At 40.2% G+C, this 24,480-nt stretch overlaps 2 protein-coding genes across 5 annotated transcripts in view; both read right to left on the reverse strand.

Moving 5' to 3' along the window:
• The window catches only part of atp9b (ATPase phospholipid transporting 9B), a 48,940-nt gene extending 30,950 nt beyond the window's left edge, over positions 1 to 17,990 (reverse strand). For 2 of the 3 annotated variants that reach the window (XM_078267196.1, XM_078267197.1), the window contains exons 1-9: positions 17,891 to 17,990; positions 12,132 to 12,305; positions 8,429 to 8,579; positions 7,303 to 7,416; positions 6,464 to 6,572; positions 5,692 to 5,750; positions 4,622 to 4,673; positions 3,021 to 3,115; positions 575 to 655 (exon numbers count right to left, since the gene is read on the reverse strand). In XM_078267196.1, coding sequence (XP_078123322.1) covers positions 575 to 655; positions 3,021 to 3,115; positions 4,622 to 4,673; positions 5,692 to 5,750; positions 6,464 to 6,572; positions 7,303 to 7,416; positions 8,429 to 8,579; positions 12,132 to 12,305; positions 17,891 to 17,970 — 915 coding nt within the window. In that variant the 5' untranslated portion in view covers positions 17,971 to 17,990. Of the gene's footprint in view, positions 1 to 574; positions 656 to 3,020; positions 3,116 to 4,621; positions 4,674 to 5,691; positions 5,751 to 6,463; positions 6,573 to 7,302; positions 7,417 to 8,428; positions 8,580 to 12,131; positions 12,306 to 17,364; positions 17,437 to 17,890 lie in introns of those variants that run through there. The other variant, XM_078267198.1, reaches the window with a different exon arrangement.
• Positions 17,991 to 19,119: 1,129 nt separating this feature from the next.
• sall3b (spalt-like transcription factor 3b) overlaps positions 19,120 to 24,480 on the reverse strand; it is an 18,290-nt gene continuing 12,929 nt past the window's right edge. Inside the window, exons 2-4 of one of the 2 annotated variants that reach the window (XM_078267355.1) lie at positions 21,154 to 24,138; positions 20,676 to 21,022; positions 19,120 to 19,974 (exon numbers count right to left, since the gene is read on the reverse strand). In XM_078267355.1, coding sequence (XP_078123481.1) covers positions 19,582 to 19,974; positions 20,676 to 21,022; positions 21,154 to 24,138 — 3,725 coding nt within the window. In that variant the 3' untranslated portion in view covers positions 19,120 to 19,581. The remainder of the gene's footprint in view (positions 19,975 to 20,675; positions 21,023 to 21,153; positions 24,139 to 24,480) is intronic. The other variant, XM_078267354.1, reaches the window with a different exon arrangement.

Below are 24,480 nucleotides of genomic sequence, written 5' to 3' on the forward strand. Positions count from 1 at the left end.
TTCATAACTGCAGAGGGTCTCAATAAAGACCCCAGAAACAAAGCCACCATATCCGTCTCACGGAAGAAGAAAAAAAAGGAACTCTCATAAATAGGTAAGTTCATTTGCTGTGGATCTGTGGGAACCCATTTTTTTTCCCATCCTGCTCAGACTAAAAGCACACGCTATGCAAAGGAAGGCCGCGGAGGATGAATGAGCGGAGGAAGTGCTCGCTCACTAAGCCTGGTGTGTGGCCAAGAGTGAAGACGGCCCACAAAGCCTCTCTTTGTACTGGAGCTCTCCTCTCTGTGGGGGCTGCGCTAATCTGCTATTAATAAAAAAAAAAAAAAGAAAAAAAAAAATCATTGAGCAACAAGCAGAACGGGATGGATGGAGCTGGAGCTGCGAGAACCTGCCTGTGATGTAAGAGGTATGCCTGATGGAGATAACAACAGGCCCGGATGGACACACAAGATCTCATTGTTGCCGCTTGTCAACACATTGCAGTGATATACATCTTCATGTCAATCCAGTTTCTATAGAAAAACTCTGCATGTGTTTAACAGGTTATAAAAATGTCAACGAGTTACTGTACCCTTGTGAAGTTCCCCTCGAAACTGTGGATGTCCAGCTGAGGCTTCTGGGCGTAGACATAGGCGCTGATGGAGAAGAGATCCTGAAACAAGGAGACAGGACAGAAAAGAGATGCGATCAAGGATTCAGGATTTATAAATGAATATAAAACTCAGACACAGTCTTATTTAATTAATTACCACAGTTAGTGAGTATTTTACCATATTTGTCTTGTAAGGACAAACATGTTCATGTTTGCAGCTATACATTAATGCAGCAATCCTTTAAAACCGCTTTAGATGAGTGTCAACTAAACTCCTATAATGATATAAATGTACTCGAGGATGAAAAGTCATCCCTAACCTTAGAAATATTAGTTTGACTAAATAATCTTAACTCAAGGTCCACTTGCTATCGGAACATTCACTCGCATCTCATGGTCTTCAGTTGTCATGGAGAAAATTGAGACAACCCTTCCGAAAAAATGCTGGTTGGTGGACTTTGAGTTAAGATTTTTTTTTGTGAAATGATATAAATGTAATGCATTTTCCCCATTCTCAATTCTGATAAAAAATGTACTTGTACCCTCTTATCTAAAAAAAATAAATAATATATATAAAAAAATATTTGTATATATATATTTTTATATATATAAAAAATATTTGTATATATATATTTTTATATATATAAAAAAATATTTGTATATATATATATATATATATATATATATCTATATCTATATCTATATCTATATATATAGATATATATATATATACACACACACACAAAAATATGTGGAAGCAGTTTAGATATTAATAAAAACTGAACCATAATTTTTTAAATCATCCATTTCTCCGAGTCATCCCATCAAGTAAGACTGCAGCCTTGGCCTGTAAAGCACCCAACACCGACCCTTTTTTTTGCCAAGTGGAACAAAATTGATTGTAAATATTAAATTATTCAGAGAGGCAGCCTCTGCAGCGGCCAGGCAACCCTCAGTCATGCTCAGATAGTGTTCTCCTGGTGAGAACATGGGCAGAGCGGTTAAAGAGGAGCAGGGAAGATTATTTTACTGAATCCCCAATGGAGAGTAGTGTTGCTCCAGCAGTTTAAAGAAATGGGCTCAGAGACTCTGTGACATCTTGATGCATTCAGAGAGATCAATGCGGCTGCTGAACAAACTGGACTTATTTGGTGATTTAGAGCAGACACAGAGGAATATTACGTCTGAATGTAGTCAGTACTCTCAAGTTGTTGGTGGTTTTGAAACTTAAAGACATATATGATATAATTTACTTGTTCTTAGAATGACCACCTAGCTTCATGGAAATTTCAAAGTACTATTACTATCCAGTACATACAGCATGAGCTCATCCACTCGTATTCAGGAACAGCAGACTATGACTAATAATCTGAGTTAACACTACTGGATAGCCCCTTTCCCCACTGGGCAAAAAACACTAAAATCTGGCTTTTGTCGTTAGTGGGAAAGGTTACAATGGGCATTCTTTCCCAGGTCCAATGATTCTGCAGTAGGCACAAGTATTTATTGGCTCCAGCTTCTATTGGCAGTGGGGGAAACATGACACCCGGGTGGACACACTTATTTTTGCACGGCACGATGCTATGACGCTTGTCACCTCCGTCAGTAACTTCTGCAACTCTTTGTAATCTCAGTGACAAATTCCGCCCAAAAAAGGTTACTACCTCAACATTTGCACTGGCTTCCATGCTGCTTTCTAGTGTTTCTGGTGTGTTGCGTTTACATAACCCTGTTTCCGGCACATTCGTGGCGTCAAACATAACACACCAAAAAAAAAAAAAAAAACGGAAAGGCATACGCGTCTACTGGCAATGGGAAAGGAGTCTATGACCTAATTTTAGTGTGTTTCCTGCGTTAAAAGCCTGCATATACACATTCATTTTGGTGGAAAAAGGATCAAGTGTGCTCACTTTTTACCATTAGAAAAATTAAGCACTTATTTCTGAGAACAATCACAAAAGAGCATGGACCTGATCTGTCTTGACTTCTGACTAAAAATGAGTTTGGGAGATATTATCAAATACTCACAATAAATAATCCAAAATTGAGGGATAACTTTGTGAGAAGGTTGCATAGAGGCTAAAGTGAAGACAACTCTTGCTATCTTCAGGTGTCTTGAAACCCAATATGGATGCCAAAGCTCAATCATCAAATGACTTGCTGCAACTTTAATTCTCTGATCACACTAAGTGGCAACAAAAAAACCCATTGACTCTACTTAAATCTTAAGTGTTGCGTATCGCCTCCAGTTAAAGGAAGCTGCTGTCAGGTTCAGACTGTTCCTCCTGTCTGTCATCATTGATTAGGTTTCCATCACAGCCAGACAACTTCATTTGATGAGCAATGCTTTTAGAGATAACAGAACACTCATTCACAATCCCTTTATCTGTTACCAGAGAGTCACTACATCGTAATGTATCCATACCCCCACTGCTGGTAGTCGTTGAGTGCAGCCAACAGCAACCTTCAGTTTCCAGTCGGTTTCTCCATCCAGCTGATCAGTTCTGATGAAACATCCACCTGAAAAAAGGGACAGAAATGCTGATGACTGTTGTGTTGTGTCTGTTACATGGTTAATGACAACCTCGGCCACAAATTACATTTACAGAATTGGCGTAAATGCTAAAACTAAGCCGAATAGTAGCACAAGTGGATTAAAGTCAGCAAACTGACTCGGTAATGTTAGTTACACAGCCCTATCTATCTAAATTCCAATATTAGCAACTGGTCATACCAGACCAGGTAAGGCTGTAGCAGCAAAACCCCTAAATGCGTTGAACTGATGGAGTGCATTTTACAGCTTATGAATTCAACTTTTCATCTGTAAGAGGAACACTATATTTTCATCTTTTAAAAGTTGCATAGTCTCACTTTAAGATAAAAAAAGGTTTCTGTGGTTTCTGTTAGTATAATTTTATACCCATTTCAATAAAATTCAGCACTAAATATTAGCATTTTTGGAAACCCTGGGAGGTTCTAAAAGTTTAAACAACATTCAGCCAAGAGTTTGTGTTCACACGGTTAAATATAGCATATACATGTCACACATATTTGTGAGGCATAGTATATTAAAACATTAAAACACATTTAGCTTGTAAAATGATGTTACTTTAATATAAACTAGCATATGTCTATCGCTAACAGGACAGTACATTATAGCCTGATGCACAACGCAGAGCATCTGTGGCTGTTGTGGACACCGCAAGGTCTGACAAACGTTGAGCAGTCGTGACCTGTATTGATCCGAGGTAATATTACATATGAAACTGATGGATGAGAGGAACTATGTGACAGAGAGGGTAAAGGGCAGCTATAAACCATCCCTGGAGGGTTAACTATGATGGACAACATTAACACAAGGAGGATGATTCATGCTTTCCTTCTGCTGCAATGGCACTTCAGCTCCTCACATAACATCACTGAGATGTGTGTGTACGACTATGTGAAAGACAAAGTAGGCTATATGAGGCTGTATATGTGAAAGATAGAGGTAGGTGTGTGTGTGTGTGTGTGTGTGTGTGTGTGTGTGTGTGTGTGTGGTCAGAGTCATAAAGACATCAACAACTCCCTGCCAAGCATATTGGCACATCAAAGATTGATGGAAATGATGTCCTCCGAACATTTCCTCCCGATGCCCCCTAGAAAAGAGCTAGGATCTGACGCAGCTCATTGATTAATTGGAATTTGCATCATCAGTCACTAGAAGAATGTGACATAAATCATATGAATCACAGGCTGCCTTGGAGATGATGTCAAAGGACTGGAAGTGTGGGGAAAAGTCACATTTCTCACCCAAATGATCTTGACGTAGTTCGTTAAAGTGCCACACAAGGTTCAACTATAAGGCATTCTGTCCGATTATTTTATTTTTTGCATTACTATTCTATCTATTGCAATGATTTATTAATGTTTCTCCATTTTAGGACCTTTATTAATCCAGGAGGACTTTTGGTGATGCTGATTACAACTTTTCAGCACCGTCCTCCTTCACATTGATAAAGTTACACAAACACTTTGCCAGCTCACCATTTTTCTCTGACGTTCTCAGGAATATCATGTCTGCAGGAATCCTTTGGTTCTACAAAAAGAAAGAGAAAAAAGCAGGAGTGCAAATGGCGTGGTGTTACTGAGCGCTGTGGCAAAAGCCCTTTGAATCTTCCTGAATAATTAAACAGCGTCAATACCTTGACCGGAGGGTGAAGGAGAAACCGTTTTTTTAAAAGTCTGTCTAAGACACAGTAATTGAAATTTAACTTTCTAGCAGCAGCTGCATTTCATTTTGGCTGAGCTGAAACCAAAGATCACATGCTTAACAGGTGAGTAGGAGTTTTATAGTATCAAACATGCATTCTCGGTTTCACAGTGAAGCAAAACTCTGATTAACACTGTGCCTTCAAATCAAGTTACTTATTATTATGTACTTTAGAGTTGCTGGTAAGCTATTCAAAATCCACCTGTTAATCTTTTGGAGGTGGGGAGAATGTGTACTGATGCATAAAATATCTGATTAGATCCAGGACTAGACAAAAATTATGCTGAACACTGTTTAAGAAACCTGTATTACACCCAGTAACTTTTTTTGTGTAGAGTAACTCACATTAGAATAGGGTAGTCACATCACACTTTCATTTTTTTTTTTTTTACCAGTAATGCAGACGGATGTTAAAGTTAACATCTTAACAGCCAAATGGTCGTCTATTTGGCATACCCAAATGGAAAAGCTTATAACAGAAGACCTGTAAGGCCCAAATGCATATATGTCTGACATCATTTAAAAGGTAACATCTTCTAGTTCCTGAAATTGTGCTTGTTTAGCTTTTGGCTAAAACACAACCTAAACTACAGTTCAAACATGGCTAAAAAAAATATTTTTGGTCCTCGTCTATAATAGGTCATATATAAATAATTGCTACCTTCCTAATTAATACATTTTAGTTGTCTCTAGTGTTATCATAAACTTAAACTGGAGGGAAATAAACAGCTATTCACACAGTACTTGGGAGATGCAAAAACATTTGTTGCAGAAAACTGCCCAAAATTGAGCCTTTCAAAATCAGTGCATGCAAAGATATCTACAGGAAAAACTAAAGATGTACCTTATCAACAATGATCAGGTCCCCAACTTGTATGTCTGAACTCTTCACTTGAATTTTACCTGAGGAAAAAGACTGGAATGAATGAAGAAAAATGGGACAAGACAACAGACAGCAACCCTAAGGCAACGTCACGTTCAAATTAAGACTCTTAATTTTAAGATATGCTGTGAACTTTAAAATAGCTATGAAATAAAATGAAGGTATTGATTTCTAGCCCTTGAAAATGATGCTGACTATTAAAACCACAACCCACTTTTTGCTATTGCTCTTCTCTTTCTCTCTCACCTTCTATCAGATAGATTACCTCCAGCATGAGAATGTAATACCCCTCTGTTTTCATCTCTGGTCAGAGGCATAGACAAAAACAATGGCACATTGGGTCACTCAATTATATTGCCTCAATATCCGCCACGACCCCTCTTCTTCTGTGCTCACAAGCACATGTAACTCTGTACATGCACACGAGCACAGAGCGAGAGCTACATCCTCAGCCATGGTGACAGATACCACACAGGGGGATTTTACCACACATTCAACAAAGGGACAGCTCTTAGATCATACGGTCTTGAGAAACTGAGAGAGAAAAAATCAATGCAATTACAGCAAGAAGAATGACTTCTGTTACAAGTGTAGATCCAGTGGAGGGCCGTCTCTTAATTGCATGGGGAGAGCTTGACTATATGCTGGAATATCCGTTATCATAATGTCAGCAGCAAACAGTTACAGGCGTGAGCAGGAGTGTGGATAGATTTCTCTCAGTCCCCTCACTAACCTCGCACTGTGAGCTTGCTGTAGAGTTGAGAGTTCATCTCTTTGTCCCGTTGGTACCGTCGCACTTCATCCACAGCCTCTCGCACCATTGTAACGGTTAACACAAAACCCTGAGTGACAAAAGAGGCAAAACAGATCAAACACACCATGATCATTTATAAAGCTTCATTAATACCAGAATCCATTAAACGTAACATATAAAGATGACTTTTACACACAGAAAAAGTTCACGTCTTACTTTATTAACTCTTAAAAACAACTTAAGAGACACTAAATGAAAACAGTCTTGACTTTGGAAACAAACTCTTTGCCTTAATCTTTAATCTGTCTTCACGGTATAAAAAGATGGCTATAAAGTGCTAAGTGTGTAAATATGTAGGTGATCCATTTGGCTTTAGGTCTGTAACGAACAATTATTTTTATTATCGATTAATCTGCAGATTATTTCTTGTGATTAGTCGATTAATTGTTTTGACTATGAAGTGTCAAGAAATAGTGAAAAATAGCACATTACACAATCTCTCTGAGCCAAAGGTGATGTCTTCAAATGATATGCTTTGTCTGATCAACAGTAACGGCAAATTTGAAAAGATGGATTGAAATTATGATTTTCTGAACGATCAACTAATCTATTAATCAGCTAATCATTTCAGGTCTAACTGGCTTTTGTTGCATTTTGACATTTATTAATCACAATAAAGACGGTTTTATATAAACAATAACAGCTACAAATGCATACGAACAACATTTGTGGAATAATCCAGGGCAGACATGCTTTGAGAGAGCAAAATATTTTCTAATACAAATCAATTAAAGAGTGAAAACTAAAATAGCATTTACCAGAGGTGCCCAGTACGTGTACAAATATCCGATTTTCAGTGATGGCACAAACTGGGAACAGGCCACCACCAGAAAGTAGAGATTGAGGAAGAACTTGAACTGCTGGTAGAGAACCTGAGAGGGGAAGACAAGGATTCAGTGAGGTGAGTGAACTTGTCATCAAGGTGAGTCAAAGACGACGACAGCTGCCAGAGAAGACAAAAAGGATGCAGCAACAACAAAGGAGACGGGATGGTTTACTGTACATGTTCCAAGGTGCAACAAGATACATGTTAATGCTGTTAACTTTACATTAACCTAATGGAAACTCTGACACTTTGAGAACTTCTGTTTCAAATGGCATTCAGGTTACCGATTTCACGTGGTAACTTGGTACAATGTCGGTTGGTGCCTACGCTTCACAGAACAAACAGGACTGAAAAAAAGGCCAATTTTCTTAAATCACACATACCAAAATGCAACCTGGGATTTACTGAGGGATCTTTGCTAATGGGCTATCCATCAACAGGGATCCTTTAGTATTCTAATTCATCTAAGGTCAAAATGTGAATAATGTTTGCAATAATGAGAGTCTTGCGTCTCGTCACAGATTATCAGAGACAATGGGATCAATGGATGACGCTCGACAGTTAATGAACCCCCTGACCTTTAGGGGAACATGCACACTGCTAAACTCAATTTGTGTGTATTTAATAATTCAACATGGAGGGAGAAAAACTGAGCTGTTTTGTCCACCATCGATGAGAATATCTGCGTCTCTAACAGACAGTTGACATTTTATGGCCTGGGCCAAAAGGTGGTCCTCTTAATCATGGAACCATTTGGTTTTTAATAAGCAAGTCTGATGGATCTCCTAATGTCCCCTACAGTGTAAACCCTTAACTTAATGACAGAACAGTTAACAATTACACCCAGTGCATGCTACTGCGCTTTACATACTGTTAATCTGCGAAAAGATCCAACATATTTAAGCTGGAAGGAGGAATTGCCACTGTGCAGACTATAAAACGTTAACAATAGTGGTGACTCAAAAAAGCCACAACGTCTGTGTTCGGAACCAAGATCAGAGCTTAAAATGTGAATTCACAGGCAATAGGTCTTTGTTGTTCTCTGAAATCAAACTCACCCCAGGCACAAAGGTGAAGATGTTGTACTTCTGGTTTTTGATGCCATTTTTTGGGTACTTCTCTTCACATTTCTCCGGGGAGCCAAGCCAAACTGTCCTGGCCTTCAGCTCCTTCTTCCTTCGACAAATATGGGCCAGGCAGTCACAGCAGCTGAGAGGGGAAGACGTCGATACGATCCAGTGTAAACACATTACACCAACCACATGCTACTAAATGTATTGGGCTGCAACTAACAATCAATTCATTAGCAATCTATTGGCCAATTACTTTCTTGATCAGTGGATTAATTATTTGGTCTGAAAATTGCTCATCATAATTTCCTGAAGCCCAGGTGATGTCCTAAAATGGACGTTTTGTTCGACCAACTGTCCAAAACCCAAAGAGATTTAATTAACGATCACATAAGACAAAGAAAAGCAGCAAATCCTAACAGTTAAGAAACTCTAACAGGAAAATACTTTTTCGCTTTGCTTTGTACAGATCAACATATCTCTTTATTGAACTGTTTCAGCTCTAAATCTCAGAGCTGAGTTTGTGTCCTATACTCTAAGACACTTACTTTACCAAGTAATTTATGTTGACAATAGCCGATACCTGATAACGATGCAAAAATTAAGTAGGGAAGAAGAAGCACACTGCACAACTTACAGACCTAAAACAAACAATAAAATATGTGTTTAGTTGAAATTATGATATATAAAAAGAAAGATACAGCTAAATCCAATTTTTATCAATTTACCGACTTTCACTGGAAAAAGCCCAGAGGTTTTAGTATAAAGAGCACTCCGACTTATTGGGACTTTAGCTTATTCAGCGTAGCCCCCAGAGTTAGATAAGCCCATACATACCCTCCTCATCTCCGTGCGTGTCGTAACTCTGTCTGACGCCCCCACCGCTAGCCTAGCTTAGCCCAGATCCTGGAGGTAACCGGCTCCATCTAGCCTACTGCTCCCAATAACTGACAAAATAACGCCAACATTTTCCTATTTACATGTTGTGATTGGTATAGTCAAAGCGTGTACAAATAACAAGGTCACATGAGACACAGCCATCTTTTGACCGTATACAAACTGGGAACTATATTCTCAGAAGGTGAAGCACTGCTACTTCTGCTACTTGGGCGGAGTGATTTGCTCGCAGCACCTGAAAAGCACCGTTGTTACTCTCTGCTCCTCACCACGGCCCAAGTAGCAGAAGTAGCAGTGCTTCACCTTCTGAGAATATAGTTCCCAGTATGTATACTGTTAGAAGATGGCTGTGTCTCATGTGACCTTGTTATTTGTACACGCTGTGACTATACAAATCACAGCATGTAAATAGGAAAATGTTGGCGTTATTTTGTCAGTTATTGGGAGCAGTAGGCTAGATGGAGCCGGTTACCTCCAGGATCTGTGCTAAGCTAGGCTAGCGGTGGGGGCGTCAGACAGAGTGACGACACATACAGAGATGAGAAGGGTATGTATGGACTTATCTAACTCTGGGGGATACCGTGAATAAGCTAAAGTCCCAATAAGTTGGCGTGTTCCTTTAAAGTATATTGATTTTATGACCACACGTTAACACGTTTTTTTTTTGTTATTTCTTCAACAGACTCTTCACCACAATTCAAGAGTATTCTAACTAGAATGACAGCTTAGAATATACTTCTGGCTTCTGGATAGTAGAAATGTTTAAAAATGGGGAGAAAAGCCAAAAACCAGAAAAGAGAATTTATTATCTACCTACCACATCAGCCGGAGTAAATTGAAGTTAAGAAAGTTTTTTTTCATAATCACACCCTAGACTTTTGCATTAGTGGTTTTTCATGTGTTAGTGTTAATTAGATCTTCAAGGCTTCTTTTGACACAATTTTATAAAGAAGTCCTTTGCTTACATGTAATTATCTGAAAAGGTTAGTATCTCTCCAGGAGGGAATTCCCCTGTTAAATGCTGTGGGAGTCAGGCACTTTTAGAGCTGAATATCAGGTAAACCTTAAGAACCAGACATGCTATGTGTGTGCAGACATACAGTACTGCATGGCAGACTATGATACATATTTGTCCTTGTTAGTTTTGCTTCATGTTGAATCTTTCTGACATGCAAAGACCAGCCCTTTCCTACAGTATGTACCTATTTTATTATTGTAATAATATCAAAGTTCTAAGAAGAGATTAGAGAGAAGGGATGAATTGTAGATTGACATTTACATTTTAAGAAGTATTTGACTTTCTATCAACCTGCTAATGACTACATTGGTGCTTATCTAGCATATCTGATATCAAATGCAAACAGGGTGTAGTGTGGGGGTAAATTACAATGAGAGCAGCTAGATGTGAGCATGACCTAAACTGGCACCTGGGGGGGAAAGTGGGGAGAGTGTCAGTGTATACCGTCATGCTGATCGACTTGGCTTTTCCACTTTTTAAGCAAGTTGGCAAAACATAAAACTAAATAAATAAACTTTGGTAAAAAGTCTTGTTTGTATTGGCCTTGATGTTCTCTGTCTCTGTGCACTCCGAGTCCAGTTTCATAAAAGCGATTATTTGAGCAAATGAATGCTATTCAAATAATATGCCATTTGAACAGTCAGGGCTTATTCAGTGTGAATTATTTGTGTTTTATAATCCCACACTAAGCACACATAAAATTACTGGAAAGCATCAAACTGGTCAGCTGTGAAAAATCCGATTTGTTCATTAGTGGGGGGATGGGGAGGGGGGGATCAATATGCAGCTTCAACTGGAGATGCACCACTGACAACCAAACGGCACAGGAAACTATGAAATTCCTACGTCAGTAAATGTTACTTTTTGGGCACTAAAGTGCTGCACAAACATTTGTTTATAAATGTTACACTTTATTGTTCTGGCATAAACAAACACTCCTCTCTAAAAGGAGCATCTTTAGAGGACAAAACCTGTCAAATTAATCATTAGCTGGATAAACCACACCGTTCTGTTTGACCTGAAAATCTTTTTGGACTGATGGTGCGCATCGAGGAACTCGACCAAAAACATGCCCTTATCCTCTCTTTGCACTTCATGCACAACTACCGGTGCGTTTGAAATCCAAACTGATCGTCACAAGCATACTTACCGACATTATACACTACGCATACATTTACAGAATGACAAAACACTAACAACTTTCAGAGTGGTTAAAGGCCCAAATGGAAGTATAATAACTCTAATCTACAGACAGAACATCACATGACTTTGCAGTGTAGCAGAGGAATTTATTTAGGTTTGAAAACAGTAAACATCTCAGTATTTTTCTCGGAAAAAATACCTGACCTCACACCCATTCTTGGACAATGATTATCAATTTCACAATTTGGCCTTAATGTTTAGAGATCTGTTATATAAAAGCTGCAAAATATAAATCTTATACAAAAAGTGTAATAATAGTAAGAATATTAACGTTTATTATCAAAACACCCCAGGACGGTAGTATGCGGTAGAAGCTACAAACATGTAGCAAAAAACAGAAGCAGAAACTTTCATAAAAATATGATATAGTTTTTGTTCAGAAATTGTTTCAGCAGCTTTTCTCCAAAGCAGAAGTAGGACTGAACTGAACCAAGAGAAAACGGTCCAGCTACATGAGACTAGAGTTTAATCAGTGCATTATTTCTTTGAGTCATCATGCACAGATGACCAACATAACTCATTATGTCGTAATAAAACCATATAAACAACAATAATGCAATGGTGTAGATATACCTGCCACAGAGGACTTTCCACCCTCCTAGGAGGAACCAGCCGAGGCCTCTCTGTCTCTGATTGACTCGGGCCCGGGGCAGCGTCTGGTAATCGCTCTCATCATTCTCAAAGCCTTCTTCCGACATCATCAGAGGCATCTCATCCAGGTTAGAGGGCTCATCTTCTAGAGAGTATCTGTGAGGACAGAACACAGTCAAATATAAAGAAAACGAACATGAAATTGCGACAGATTGTATCAGAAGGACGGTCCATTAGTTTGAATGAGGAACGATAACATTTTGTGTTAAGGTGCAATTACAGACACTGCTCCAGCCTTGTACATTTATGATGTGAATATTCACTTGAGGTGAATGAAGATAACAACAAATCCAAAAAAGATATATATTCAGTCATGATTTTCCATTTAAGAATTATAAACAGCACTCATTACTCATTACAATAAGCTCCTCTTTTAAGCGCCACATGGATGCTGAATTATATCTACAGACCGGCTGTGTGGCCGTTAATGGACACTGAGTAGTCGGTTGACTGTCAACATTCAAGAATTACTCCATATCGCACCAGATGTGCAAAACGATTAAAGCTAGTTAGCGCAGTTGGTACAGTTCCTCCATCACTGTAGAGTACATCTCCTATTCACGTTATAAAGACACACTGGAAACACTCTTGCGAAGCACACAATGCCTTATTCATGAGGCCCATGGGCTCACAATACTGACAACACACAGAAAGAAGTCATACATTACACTACAAAACTACAAAAGCACTTAAAGATGCAAATTACATACAGTACAAACTGGTCAAAAGACAACAAACCTAGAATAAAAAAACAAAGATGTGCCTAAAACTGAAAATATAATCTTGAATGAAAACCTTCTGTTATCCATTATTATTTAAGTAAATAATAAGTAAAAGTCTATCTATTCAAACAGACAGCTAAATGTGACAGATAGCTTGCTGTGTAGACGGCGAGTATTGGATTCCAAAGGGGATATCAGGTTTACAATAAGATGAGCTACTCTCTTGGTTACTGTAAAGTCAAGACCATTTCCCATTCTGCTGGCATGTAGCTGAGCCTATACTATTCTTTACCTGCTTAAAAAAATCATATTCACACCTCGAATATTTCTGTATGCACACCCACACTCCACTTCCACATATGTCAAGCAGGTCTCCATACTGACTTTCCTTAACTTGTTTTTTTCTCTGAGCTTAAAATTACACTAAAGCTATATATATATATTATTATATTTATATTATATTTCTATAATAAGAAATAAGAAATGAAATAGGTTGCTATCTTCTGAATGTATGCAGACCACCTTTACTTTGGTTTGCGATTGTTTAGTTTAAAACAAGTGAGAATCAACCCCGTTCATAAAATATGAATTGTCAAAAAATGATGGTGTAAACCCAAATCTGGTGTTGTTAATAGGATGTGAAGGAAGCTTCCTACTTCACTATTGCCAACGTTGCTCACACTGATCCAACACAATGAGACATTTTAGACACCAAAATATCCTGGCCGCTTTTATTACCAGCAACCACTTGAATGAATGAAAAAAAAAAAAACACTTCAACATACAGAAATAAAATCATAGGCTACTCATTCATAAAGAAAATATAGTAGAGGCAGATCTATTTGGGTAGTCTGCCCAAAACAAAATTTAAATTTGGAAAACTCTGTAATGTAAACAGGCTGAAAGGTCACTCCCATGTACCTGAATGTGTGTCTTGTATCTACAAAAACATAGACATGTGAACAAGCATAAAACTAGCATCTGTGGGATTATGAGCTTAAGATCAACCATCCACACTAGTTCTCAGTGATACGGCCCTCCAGAGGCAAAACATGCAGAAGCTGGTGAAGCCCTACATTTCGGTTTCAGTTGAGAAGTTCCTGCAACTTTATTTTAGAAACCAGAGACATAATAGGGGCTTTCCGACCGGAGGGATTTTTGCAGTTCTTAGAACTAAACGTTCCTAGAACACTTTTTTCGTCGTGTTCCGACAGGAAAAATTTGGGGATTTTTAAGTTCTTCTGGCCTCCGTAGCGTACTTTTTTAGCTCCTACTTCAGAGCAGGGTCTTTTCCCTTTTCCCTTTTCCTAGGTGTACTTGATTGGTCGAACTTATAAGTCACGCCCACTGCCAACTCGGAACTTGCAGGAAGAGCAACAACCAACAACGTGACATTTTTAACAATTTTCACCATATTCCACCTTATTCGTCATTAAATTCACTTCTGACAACGTTTTAGGCGAGAAATTAACTGTTTAGATTTCGAATATAGGCAGTTTTGCGAAAATTGATGCCGAAATAACAATTTGCTTCAAAGTTTTCGGAGTTGAGAAGCTCCATCAAGTGAGGCGACAGCCAGCAGGCGCCTGCCCCGGCCAATAGCTCGTCGCTCGGCCAGTCATGCTCAGAGACCCCGCTGTAAGCTGGAGGTCTCTCAGACCGCTCTCGTAAATAAGAGGCTTTTTTATTTCGCCGTTGACGGTTCGTTTGTTTAAATATCACAACACATGTTCATCATAAGATTAATGGGAACCTGTGGTTAACTGTCTTTTCAGAGTAATCCCTAGTAATTAAGAGCACTTTCAGACCTAAAACACCATGTTATCCACTGTGGACAGTGAAAAACACCCAAAGTAAGGCTCTGCACCAATATTACTCAGCCAAGTACTGGAGGTTTTGTAGATTCCCAGTTCTTACTTTTCTTTACTACATTCAAATATCTCACTACATCATGTGATTTAGCCTGAAATACGAAAGTTTCACTCCAGTCAAACCAAACACTAATGAATTTTACAACAATCACACATAGCATAAATGACTTGATCTGTAGTGCTACATAAAACACAGATCCCTGCTGTACAACTATAATAATAATACTTTTGCTCATGGAGTGGCAATTTCAATTTATACAAAGTTGGTTCCTGACCTCTGAATCTCTGCCTACAGCTCCCATCTTTAAAGCAATTCAAACCATGATCATGGATCATGAGGTGAAACAAAATGACAATCAGTCTGATTATCTCACAATACTTATATTGGACTAACCACAGATTAGATATTCTAACACAACATACAGTACCAGTCAAAAGTTTGAACACACTTTCTCATTCACTTGAATGGGAAAGTGTGTCCAAACTTTTGACTGGTACTGTACATTCATAAAATCATACAACACATGCACAAAAGAATATTAAAACACAATGCTAAGCAACTAACTGTAACACATTTCACTAAACCAACCAAACTCCATGTGATGGTAACAGTGACAACCTGGGTAGAAGGTGGTAATGAAAGTCTTGTGGTCTTCGCTGGTCCAACTTTACAAAGCAATCTAACAGAGCAGCAGAGTTCAAGCCATGTGACAGGCCAGGAATATTATAGAAACTGCTCCTAAACTGAATCTTAATCCGCTCAGTATTCACCATGAAAATAATGGCCCTCACCTAGCGAAACTGACTCAATTCTAACCCTTATTTCTGCCGGTGTAAAACTCACTAAGTACATGACTTCGAGAGAAGGTTAATGTTGTCACCACATATATCAAAAGTGTTCCATGGCAATCAGAAAGATAGTGAGCACCAAGGAGAGAGGGAAATGGCTGAAGATAAGAGCAAAACTCTTAAAACTAATTCTGTATTTCCTCAAACAGAATAGTTTTACTGACTACTGGGCAGGCATCAAGATAGGTCAAAGGTTAACTGAAAAGTTTGCAAAGAAAAACAAAGTACTAAATACGAGGCGTCTCCACAATACGTGTAACATTTGATTTTTAAAAAGACAGGGACTGTAGACTAAAGAGATTATACAAATTGAATACTTAAAAGGCGGTGTTAAGTAGTGCATAGTCTACATCAACGACGTTCCACTTCTGGAATTTTTCAGGTGCCGCCGGAAATTGTGCCAGATGTCCGTCACCTTCCTCTTTCGTTGTGTTGGCATTTTAAACTCAGATTTTTGAGGACTATGGTTAACTGCTCCTCAGATCTCTGCAGGGTAAATCCAGACAGCTAGCTAGACTATCTGTCCAATCGGAGTTTTCTGTTGCACGACTAAAACAACTTTTGAAAGCACACGTTCCAAAACAAGTTCCTTCCCGAGGCTATTTTGCAGAGGCACCGTTGCTCCGCCCGGCTCTTAGCGCCGCCCAAGAAGATTGTCATTGGTTTAAAGAAATGCCAATACACCAGAGCGTGTTTTTCTCCTATCCCAGAATGCTGTGTGGACTAACCAGACCCTCTTCTGCAGCGCTGTGGAGGAAGGTCTGGCAATGCGAGACTAGGTAGTGCAAAACATTGATGGATTTGGTTCAAAACCTGCAAATCAACTCTTGAGGCTCTGACCTCAGCAGCCACTGTGCTTGAGGCAACCACCAACCTCCTCACTGTTTAGTGTTTTGTTTACACACTTAAGGGACTTGAGGTAGGTTAATAACATCCTACTTTTTTACTTTTATTTTCTTGTTTTTCAACATGGTGCTAAACAGGTGTGTGTGTGTGTGTGTGTGTGTGTGTGTGTGTGTGTGTGTGTGTGTGTGCGTCACAATGTGCATTATATTAATGTAGGTTTTGTGATCTGTCTTGTTGTTTTGTTGATGTTGTCATGTTTTTACTGTTGGATTTAAATGTTGCCCGGTCTAGGGACTGCAGATGTAAATGAGCCTAAGGCTAACTCTGGTACAATGCATCAAATGGCAACATTTCTGTTAAAAATTGTACTGAAAATGGTCCCTAACAAATAAAATGAATAAATAAACTAAATAATAGACATAGTGTGTCTTGCTATTCAACCCCCACATCTGATTACATAATAATTCAACTCTAAATCTAGTGGAAACGTGGGCTGCAGCAAAAGCATTGTTGGCAACAATTGCTTCCTGTGTCAGTGGAAAAGCTTTATTAGTGTGGCTTAACCAGCTTCAGGACCAGTGCTCGGTAGCTGACCCAGCAGTAAAAGTTCTTCACATGGCCAACTAAACTGTCACATGAATCTTGTTACTGAGCGCAAGAGAAAGGAATTCAGAAAGCCAGACGTGTCATGTGTGTCTATAATCTAAGTTTAAATGTGAGGTAGATAAACATCGTCACAACTCAAGAAGAACTGCTTATATCCAAGCCAATTGTGGGTTGTTTTTTTTGTGGTGGGCTACCAATTAAACATATTCACTTATACTTTGTAAACAATCAGTAACAACCTACTACTTTTTCTAAAAGTACCTGGTCATGCGACTAGTTCACTTCCTGTCCATTCCTGACCCTGAGGGCTTTATTAGCTCATCTTCGTCCAGTCTGAAAAATGAACAAGCTGGTGAATGATGACTACAGTATGCAACAACACTTTAATAGCATGTGACGAACCTCGTTAACACAGATAAGCTATCATAGGACTTTAAATGCCAGGAGAGGGCTGAACAGTGCAGTGGTCAACATATATATATTTCACTCACTAAAACGCACACTAAGAGGTTATGGAGTTTGTGGTATTGGACTAGTTAGGGCAGATTTAACTTTTTTTATTTATTTTTTTACTTTATGGATGATGGTGTGAGCAAACCAAGCAGCTGTCAAATAAGAAAATGCAAAAGAGCTGTCAACAGCAGCGCTAGCAACACAAGCTAACAGCCACGAACCGAACACAAACACGCACCCGGTAGCAAGCGAGGCAGTTTAATATAAACACAAAGACAAACGGCTGCGTCTTTAGTACGCAACCGAAGAAATAGCCTATCTCGCCCCTTCATACCTTGAAAGTCTGGATGAGTTGTAATAAGGTATTCTCTTCGAGTTCTTCCGTATCGGATTTAACGGGATGCTGTCAGCCATCTTGGCTGGGCAGTACCTATGGGCAGTAAATACTGACGTCACGTTAAAATAGAAAACGTTTAGGATTTATGCTGCATTCACTTACTGTGCAGAAATGTCGTAACTATGAAACTAACGATAAGACGAAATGATTATACTGTGATGCGAGGTTTAAGGTTAAATGGCAAAGGGCGTATTTTTTTCTCCATTCTTCGGTCACTGTAGCCCAACTGATTTCTAAAACTATGCCAAATAACCAAAGAACGTGTTTTCTTACCAAAAGTGGGGCTGATTTAATGTAACAATAGGGAATGTCGGCTTTCCGAAAGTCTGCAAATGGAGATAGCGAGATGCGAATGAAAGCTCCTCAAAAGTAAATAACCTTTAAATTGTTTTTTCCCCACGTTTTAAAAAGTTAATCGTCTCCGGTAAACCCACCACTCTTATCAACAGGTCTAAACTGACCTGACTTGTCTTACTTTGTTTATTTTCCATTTAGACACCAGATACTTTTACTAATATTCCAGAAAAATTGTTTTAATCGGTGTGTCAACCAAACGTCCACTTTATGATGTGCTCCCGATAAATGATTAAGTAGACTTTGTAAATTATACAAAAAAAAATTTTTTTTGTATTTATCCTCTCACAGTGTAGAGGAAAAGTAGGATGTGGAACTGTTTATATCATAACATTTAGAGAGAGAGAGACCATTTATAGGAAAAAAAATCACTGATTTTGAAAACCAAAAAATAACTAAAGTAGGCTATCTTATTATTTATACTATTAACTAGTGTTTTTGAGATATGTTGAAGCGTGAGGAGGGACGTTTTGCTGCAAGCTTACAACAAGAGCATAAAAGATAAACAAGATGCATTTTGTTTGTGTGCACGTATGTAGGCCTACATGCTTGATCCCCCCTATTTAAGTTTTCCAGAAGTTGTTTGTTTCCAGATTTTTGTTTTTACTTATATGCTTACATAAAGTAAAAGTCAAAATAGAGGTAAAGATTGCAAAAGTAGTTATGGAGAAGCTAAATGAAATGAAAGAGCTCCGTCTATGTTGATAGAATGTAATTTCTAGTGTGTGTGTGTGTGTGTGTGTGTGTGTGTGTGTGTGTGTGTGTGTGTGTGTGAAATAACATCAAGACAGGTAAGCTCTTTTCAGTGTTTAAACAGATTGAGGTAGTGAATGAACATACAGAATGTTTGTTCTAGTTTTTATTCGGGTCCAATTTCTCACCATAACATTGACAACTGGTAATTGTGGGTATTTATGAGCAGGTTTTGTGCTTTGCACCAGCTAGCAGCATTGGGCAGCTGTCCGGAAGAGACTCTTTGCATTATTGATTTTAACATATGTTCCCTTCTTCAGAGCAACCATATGTCTAAGCACCGTAGGAATTCTCAGGTACAAGTTAAACAACTTATTTAATGTATAGAGAAAAACAACATTCACAAATGACAGCAACGTAAAATAGCAAAATGCGAATACCCTACTATTCTCTGTCAATTGATAAAAAGTTTTTTTTAAGTCTATATATACAGTAATACATAAGAACAAAAAAGATGTTTTACAAATATTTTAATGTCCATAATAGATTGCATAAGTATTAAGTCTCCATTCATCTTGTTTTCAATTGATTCCAATTTCTTTGCTGTCATCAATCAGCATAGAAAAATGCCTATTATTTCCCAGGTCCATGCCTGTCTTGGTTAGACTGGTTATCGGACTTCCTGCGGTGCTCACTCTGTCGATGCCTGCAGTCAGAGGGTGCAGCTGAGAGATGCCTCTGTTCTGAATCACTGAGATCTCGTTGTTCTTCGTTGCCAGGCTGTTGGCGATAGCTGTCGCGTAGCGGTTCCAAAATCCAGGGTCTACGTTCATCGCTCGAGCTGCCAGGTCTTTCTGAAACATCTCTCCAAACTTTGCGGCCTCTCCACTCAGCAGGGCCATGGGGTTCTCTACCGACAGCCGCCGACCTCTCCTGGCTGGTGCGTTGTTCCACATGTGAGTTCCCATATGAACCTAAAAATGACAGATAAGATATGAAATTTGGTGGATGCTTTTATTTCAAAATGCAAATATGTCAAGCATGGGTTGACCCAGTAAATATCAATTCCCCTAATCTAAAAGAGCTGGGGCTTTATACTCCTCATTCTATATATTAATAGGCTTATTAAAAACAGAATGTATATATGTTGACTTGGAAAGACATTTCATGAGCATCTGTGTTTACAAGATCTGTCAATACGATAGTTCCACTAGTATGGGTTTTTAAAAGGCCGATTATTTTATTCATCGGTTAGACGATCGACAGAAAATTAATCAGCAACAATTTAGATGATCGATTAATCGTTTGAGGGATTTTCCAAGAAAAAAAAAACAAATATTTGCTGGTTCCAGTTTCTCAAATCTGAAGATTTTCTACTTTTCTTTGGCCTAAATGACATATCTTTAGGTTATGAACTGAGGATTCGACAAAAAACGCTATTTTAAGATGTCACTTTGGGCTTTGGGAAATTGTGATTCACATTTTTTTGTTATTTTCTGATATTTCATAAACAAAACAATTCATTGATTAATGGAGACATTAATGAGCAGACTATTCAATGAGTAAAATATTTGTAAATTAATTTGTTCATTTTAGCTGTGCAGGACCCTTCCTCTAATATTTCACAAAATGCTGATATGTACCACTAAATATATCAACAAAGCTATGTATCTACCTTCAGATTGCCTTTCGTAGTGAAAGCTCTGCCGCAGATGGAGCAGACAAACGGTTTCTCTCCGGTGTGTGTGCGCTCATGGATCTGTAGGGCGCTGGCTGACGAGAAATTCTTCCCGCAGACGTTGCAGTTGTGCTGCTTCGGTGTTCGACGATGAGGAGCAGGGCCGAGCAGGGAGGTCATTCCTGGGCTGCCGACTGATGCATAAGTCGGGGGGATGTGGACGCTAAATGGTGGGTGCTGCACTTCGGACGGGTTGTTGTTTGGTTGACTATGACCATTCACCTCAGTTTTTATCAGGCCTGATAATGTGCTGGTATCCAGGCTGGGGATGCTCTGACCTGCAGCTGAAACAAAAGTGCAGAGGTGAAGTTTTCCTCCCTTAAAATTAAACACTGAGACATCCTAAAAAGTAAAATAAACTTGAACCACAATTTAACTTTAGTAGGCTACAATTTTAATTTGAACATAGATGTACCTCTTTCTCTGCTCAGTTGGAATGACATACTATAAGGAGTCTCCTCTTTCACACATAGCTTGCTGGCCTGTATTCCTCTCAGCTCTTGGGCCACTGCAGCTGCTGATGCAGAGGTAGGAGACTCAGATTGCTCTCTCTTCACTGAGGCTGCCAAAGGCTCTTGGGATTCTGGCCTGTTGTTGTTCACTGCAGGTGATTTGATCGTCATGCCTTCTGAGTTGCTTTGAATTGGAGACACTGACACGCTTGGTGAACAGGAGGATTCCGACACATTTGGGCTGTTTAGGCTGCAATTCTCCAGCCTTTTCCCCGATAAAGAGCATTTAACATTGAGTTGGCTGCTGTCATTAAAACCATTTGTTAAAGATGTTATACCAAAGGAGTGGTTTAGGCTTAAAGTAGAGTCAATCATCCTCATTTGGTTCTCCAGTGCAGCTATACTTGAAACAATGGTGGAGGACTTAGGCGGAGAATAATCAGAGATCAAAGGTTTAGATGGATTTACAACTTCCTCCATATTTTCTACCTCCTCTTCCTCTTCCTCATTATCATCCTCCATTGAAATATCATCAATGAGGTCATTGCCATTGCTGCTGAGGCTGTCAAGGTTCCTGTCGTTGAATGAGATATCACTGTCCATCTCCTGCAGCCCGTCCACCAGGGTGGAGTCTGGAATCTGCCCGACCATGTGCATACGGATATGCTGCTGAAGGACAACAGCGTTGGTGAACTTCTTCTGGCAAATGGGACATGAGTGTTGCACCTGAACAGGAGGATTTTCTCTGTGAACACCAATGTGTGTCTTTAGGTTGCCTTTGGTGGTGAAAGCCCTGCCACACACTTTACATTTAAAGGGCCTCTCCCCGGTGTGAATGCGGTAGTGCATCTTTAGCGCACTCTGACAGCTGAGGACGCGGTGACAGAGGACACACTGGTTGGGGTCTGTAATCTTTTTGTCAATGTTCTCCACCAGCTGCTGAAGCTTTGAGGTTTCAGATGTTTGCATAGAGTCCAGGAAGCCACCGGTTGGGAATTTAGTTTCGTCTGAGTTGAACGAGAGAGGTGGAGAGCTGGAGACAGGGGACGCTGAGGTGACGGGTTGAGGTGTGGTGACCACAGATGGGACCGTGGTGCTGGTTGCTTCTGTTACTGGGTTGGCTCTCAGTCTCAGGGAGCAATTTTGGGGCAGGTGTACCCCCTCTGTTTCCAGTATATTGGACGCTTCTGTCTCACGGTTAGATGGTGGAGACTCTGAAACAGGAGAGAAATGAGCCTCACTGCCTCTGTGGTTAGGTGACAAAGATACACATTCACCAGGAGCTGGCAGGTAGGGAGATTTAGCAGATGGTGTTACACTTACAGGGTCATTTGAGCCTCCAATACTGGTAATAGTGGAGGAAAGCGGAAGACCCATAGTGGCTGGCAGAGTTGCTACAACAGGTTTGTTATCCAGCCATGAGGAGACAGGTTTCTCTGGGGGAATGGACATTCCATAGGGAATCCCAGAACTTGTTGGCACATTGTCAAGATATTCTGGCACCGGGTATGGGTTCATCTGAACATGAGGATACTTCTCTTTATGCCTCTGAAAGTGGACCTTTAAGTTTCCTTTCGTGGAAAAGCGATTGCCACAGATGTTGCATTTGAAGGGCCGCTCTCCTGTATGGGAGCGCAGGTGGATCTGCAGAGCGCTGTCGCTGCCAAACACTTTGGCACAGAACCTGCATTTATGCTTGAAGAAGGGCTCCTCTGGGCTGGGCTTCGTTTCAAACAAGGGCATGTTAGGCAGTTTCCCTTTCCTGTGCGTCATCAGGGCTGCGAGAGGGTCAAGTGCATTAGCTGTGGCGGCGATGCTAGCCAAGGGATTGGGGAAAATGACGCTGCTGGGGGGGCTCTGAGGTAGAAATGACAGGCTGGACGATGAGCTGAGGAGGCTGCTCTGCCCCAGGGGGAGCGGGCTGGAGGAGCTTAGAGTCTGAACGCAGCTGATGCTGCTGGTGTGCGAGCCTGTGTAAGGAGGCAGTAACGTGGAGATGCTGCTGCTGCAGCTGGAGAGAGATGGTGTTGAATTTTCCGAGGATGCTGAGGTACATGTTACGTCTCTAAAGGTGGACTGCCCGTATGCAGTTTGTGAGGGGAGACTTTGTGACTTGTCAAGCACAGAAGACAAAGAAACAGCAGCCTGTCCATTGATGGTTGAGGGCATCGTTCCTGACAGTGGCAGGATGGGAGGAGTTATGATGCCTTGAGAAGGGAAAGGGTTAGGTGCCAGAGACAGAGATCTGGAGACTGGATTTAGCGCTGCCTGTGTTGGTTGTCTGTTCATTGAGGCTACCTGGCTGCAGATCTGCTCAATAAGCTGCAGCTGGTGGACCTGTTGTTGCTGCAGAGCCAGCAGGTGCTCCAGGATCACCGGGATGGCTGCTGAAGCTGCCTTCCCCCCAGTACCACTGCTGATCCCCTGGGAGAACTGAGCGACAGCCACCCTGGTGCTGTGAAGGATCTCCAGCGTCACATTTGTACTCGGCATGCCGTAGCTGCCAGCAGCTGACATCTGGGGGGAAGTGGATTCAGCTGAATCTGGAGGCTGAGGGCTGGAGGTTGTGGTGTATTTGTCCTGTGGCTGATGCTCAAGCTCCATGGCTTCATCACGCACCGTGCTTAACTCTAAATTATCCAGACTGTCCTTGTCATTCCCCAGCGTCTCCCCCAGCTCAAAGCCAGCACCTGTGGACTCGGCTGCAGACGAGTCACTGGACGCCATGCTAGGAACGGGAGAGGGTCCCATAGGAGATTCCTCGGGAACTGGCATCCCGTTGTTGTCCTTCACTATCAGCACCAAGGGATCCTCGGTGCAGACTTTCTGATGTCCGCTCAGTTCAGTCCAGGAGAAGAACTCAGCACAGCATTTGTCACAGATGTGTGTTTCCTCACTGCTGTGGCAGCCTCCATTGGTCTCCTCTCTCTCCATGCCCTCCACGGTGCCTGAAAGCATGAAAAAAAAGACAGATTAAGAATGCATAATTGATCATTTATCGTCCTGATATTTCACCAGAGGGACACAATTTCCTTTATCACATTGCAATTAATCCCCACACACAGAGCAGCGAGTCCATCTTTCCAAACTCATGTTGTGTGGACAAACATTGTTCAAACCCACTGAACTTGAAATTACACAAGACATCCCAAAGTGTCCAAAGATAACAAACATGTCAAGCTGAACTGCAAGGAGGTTTTTTTTTTTTTTTATAATTATTTTATAAAATGATGCAAAACACATCTAGAAACAGATCATTTGATATAAAAATCTTATAGAACGTTTTCATA

This window comes from Sander vitreus, chromosome 14 (genome assembly GCF_031162955.1).
Source record: "Sander vitreus isolate 19-12246 chromosome 14, sanVit1, whole genome shotgun sequence".
NCBI classification, from domain to species: domain Eukaryota; kingdom Metazoa; phylum Chordata; class Actinopteri; order Perciformes; family Percidae; genus Sander; species Sander vitreus.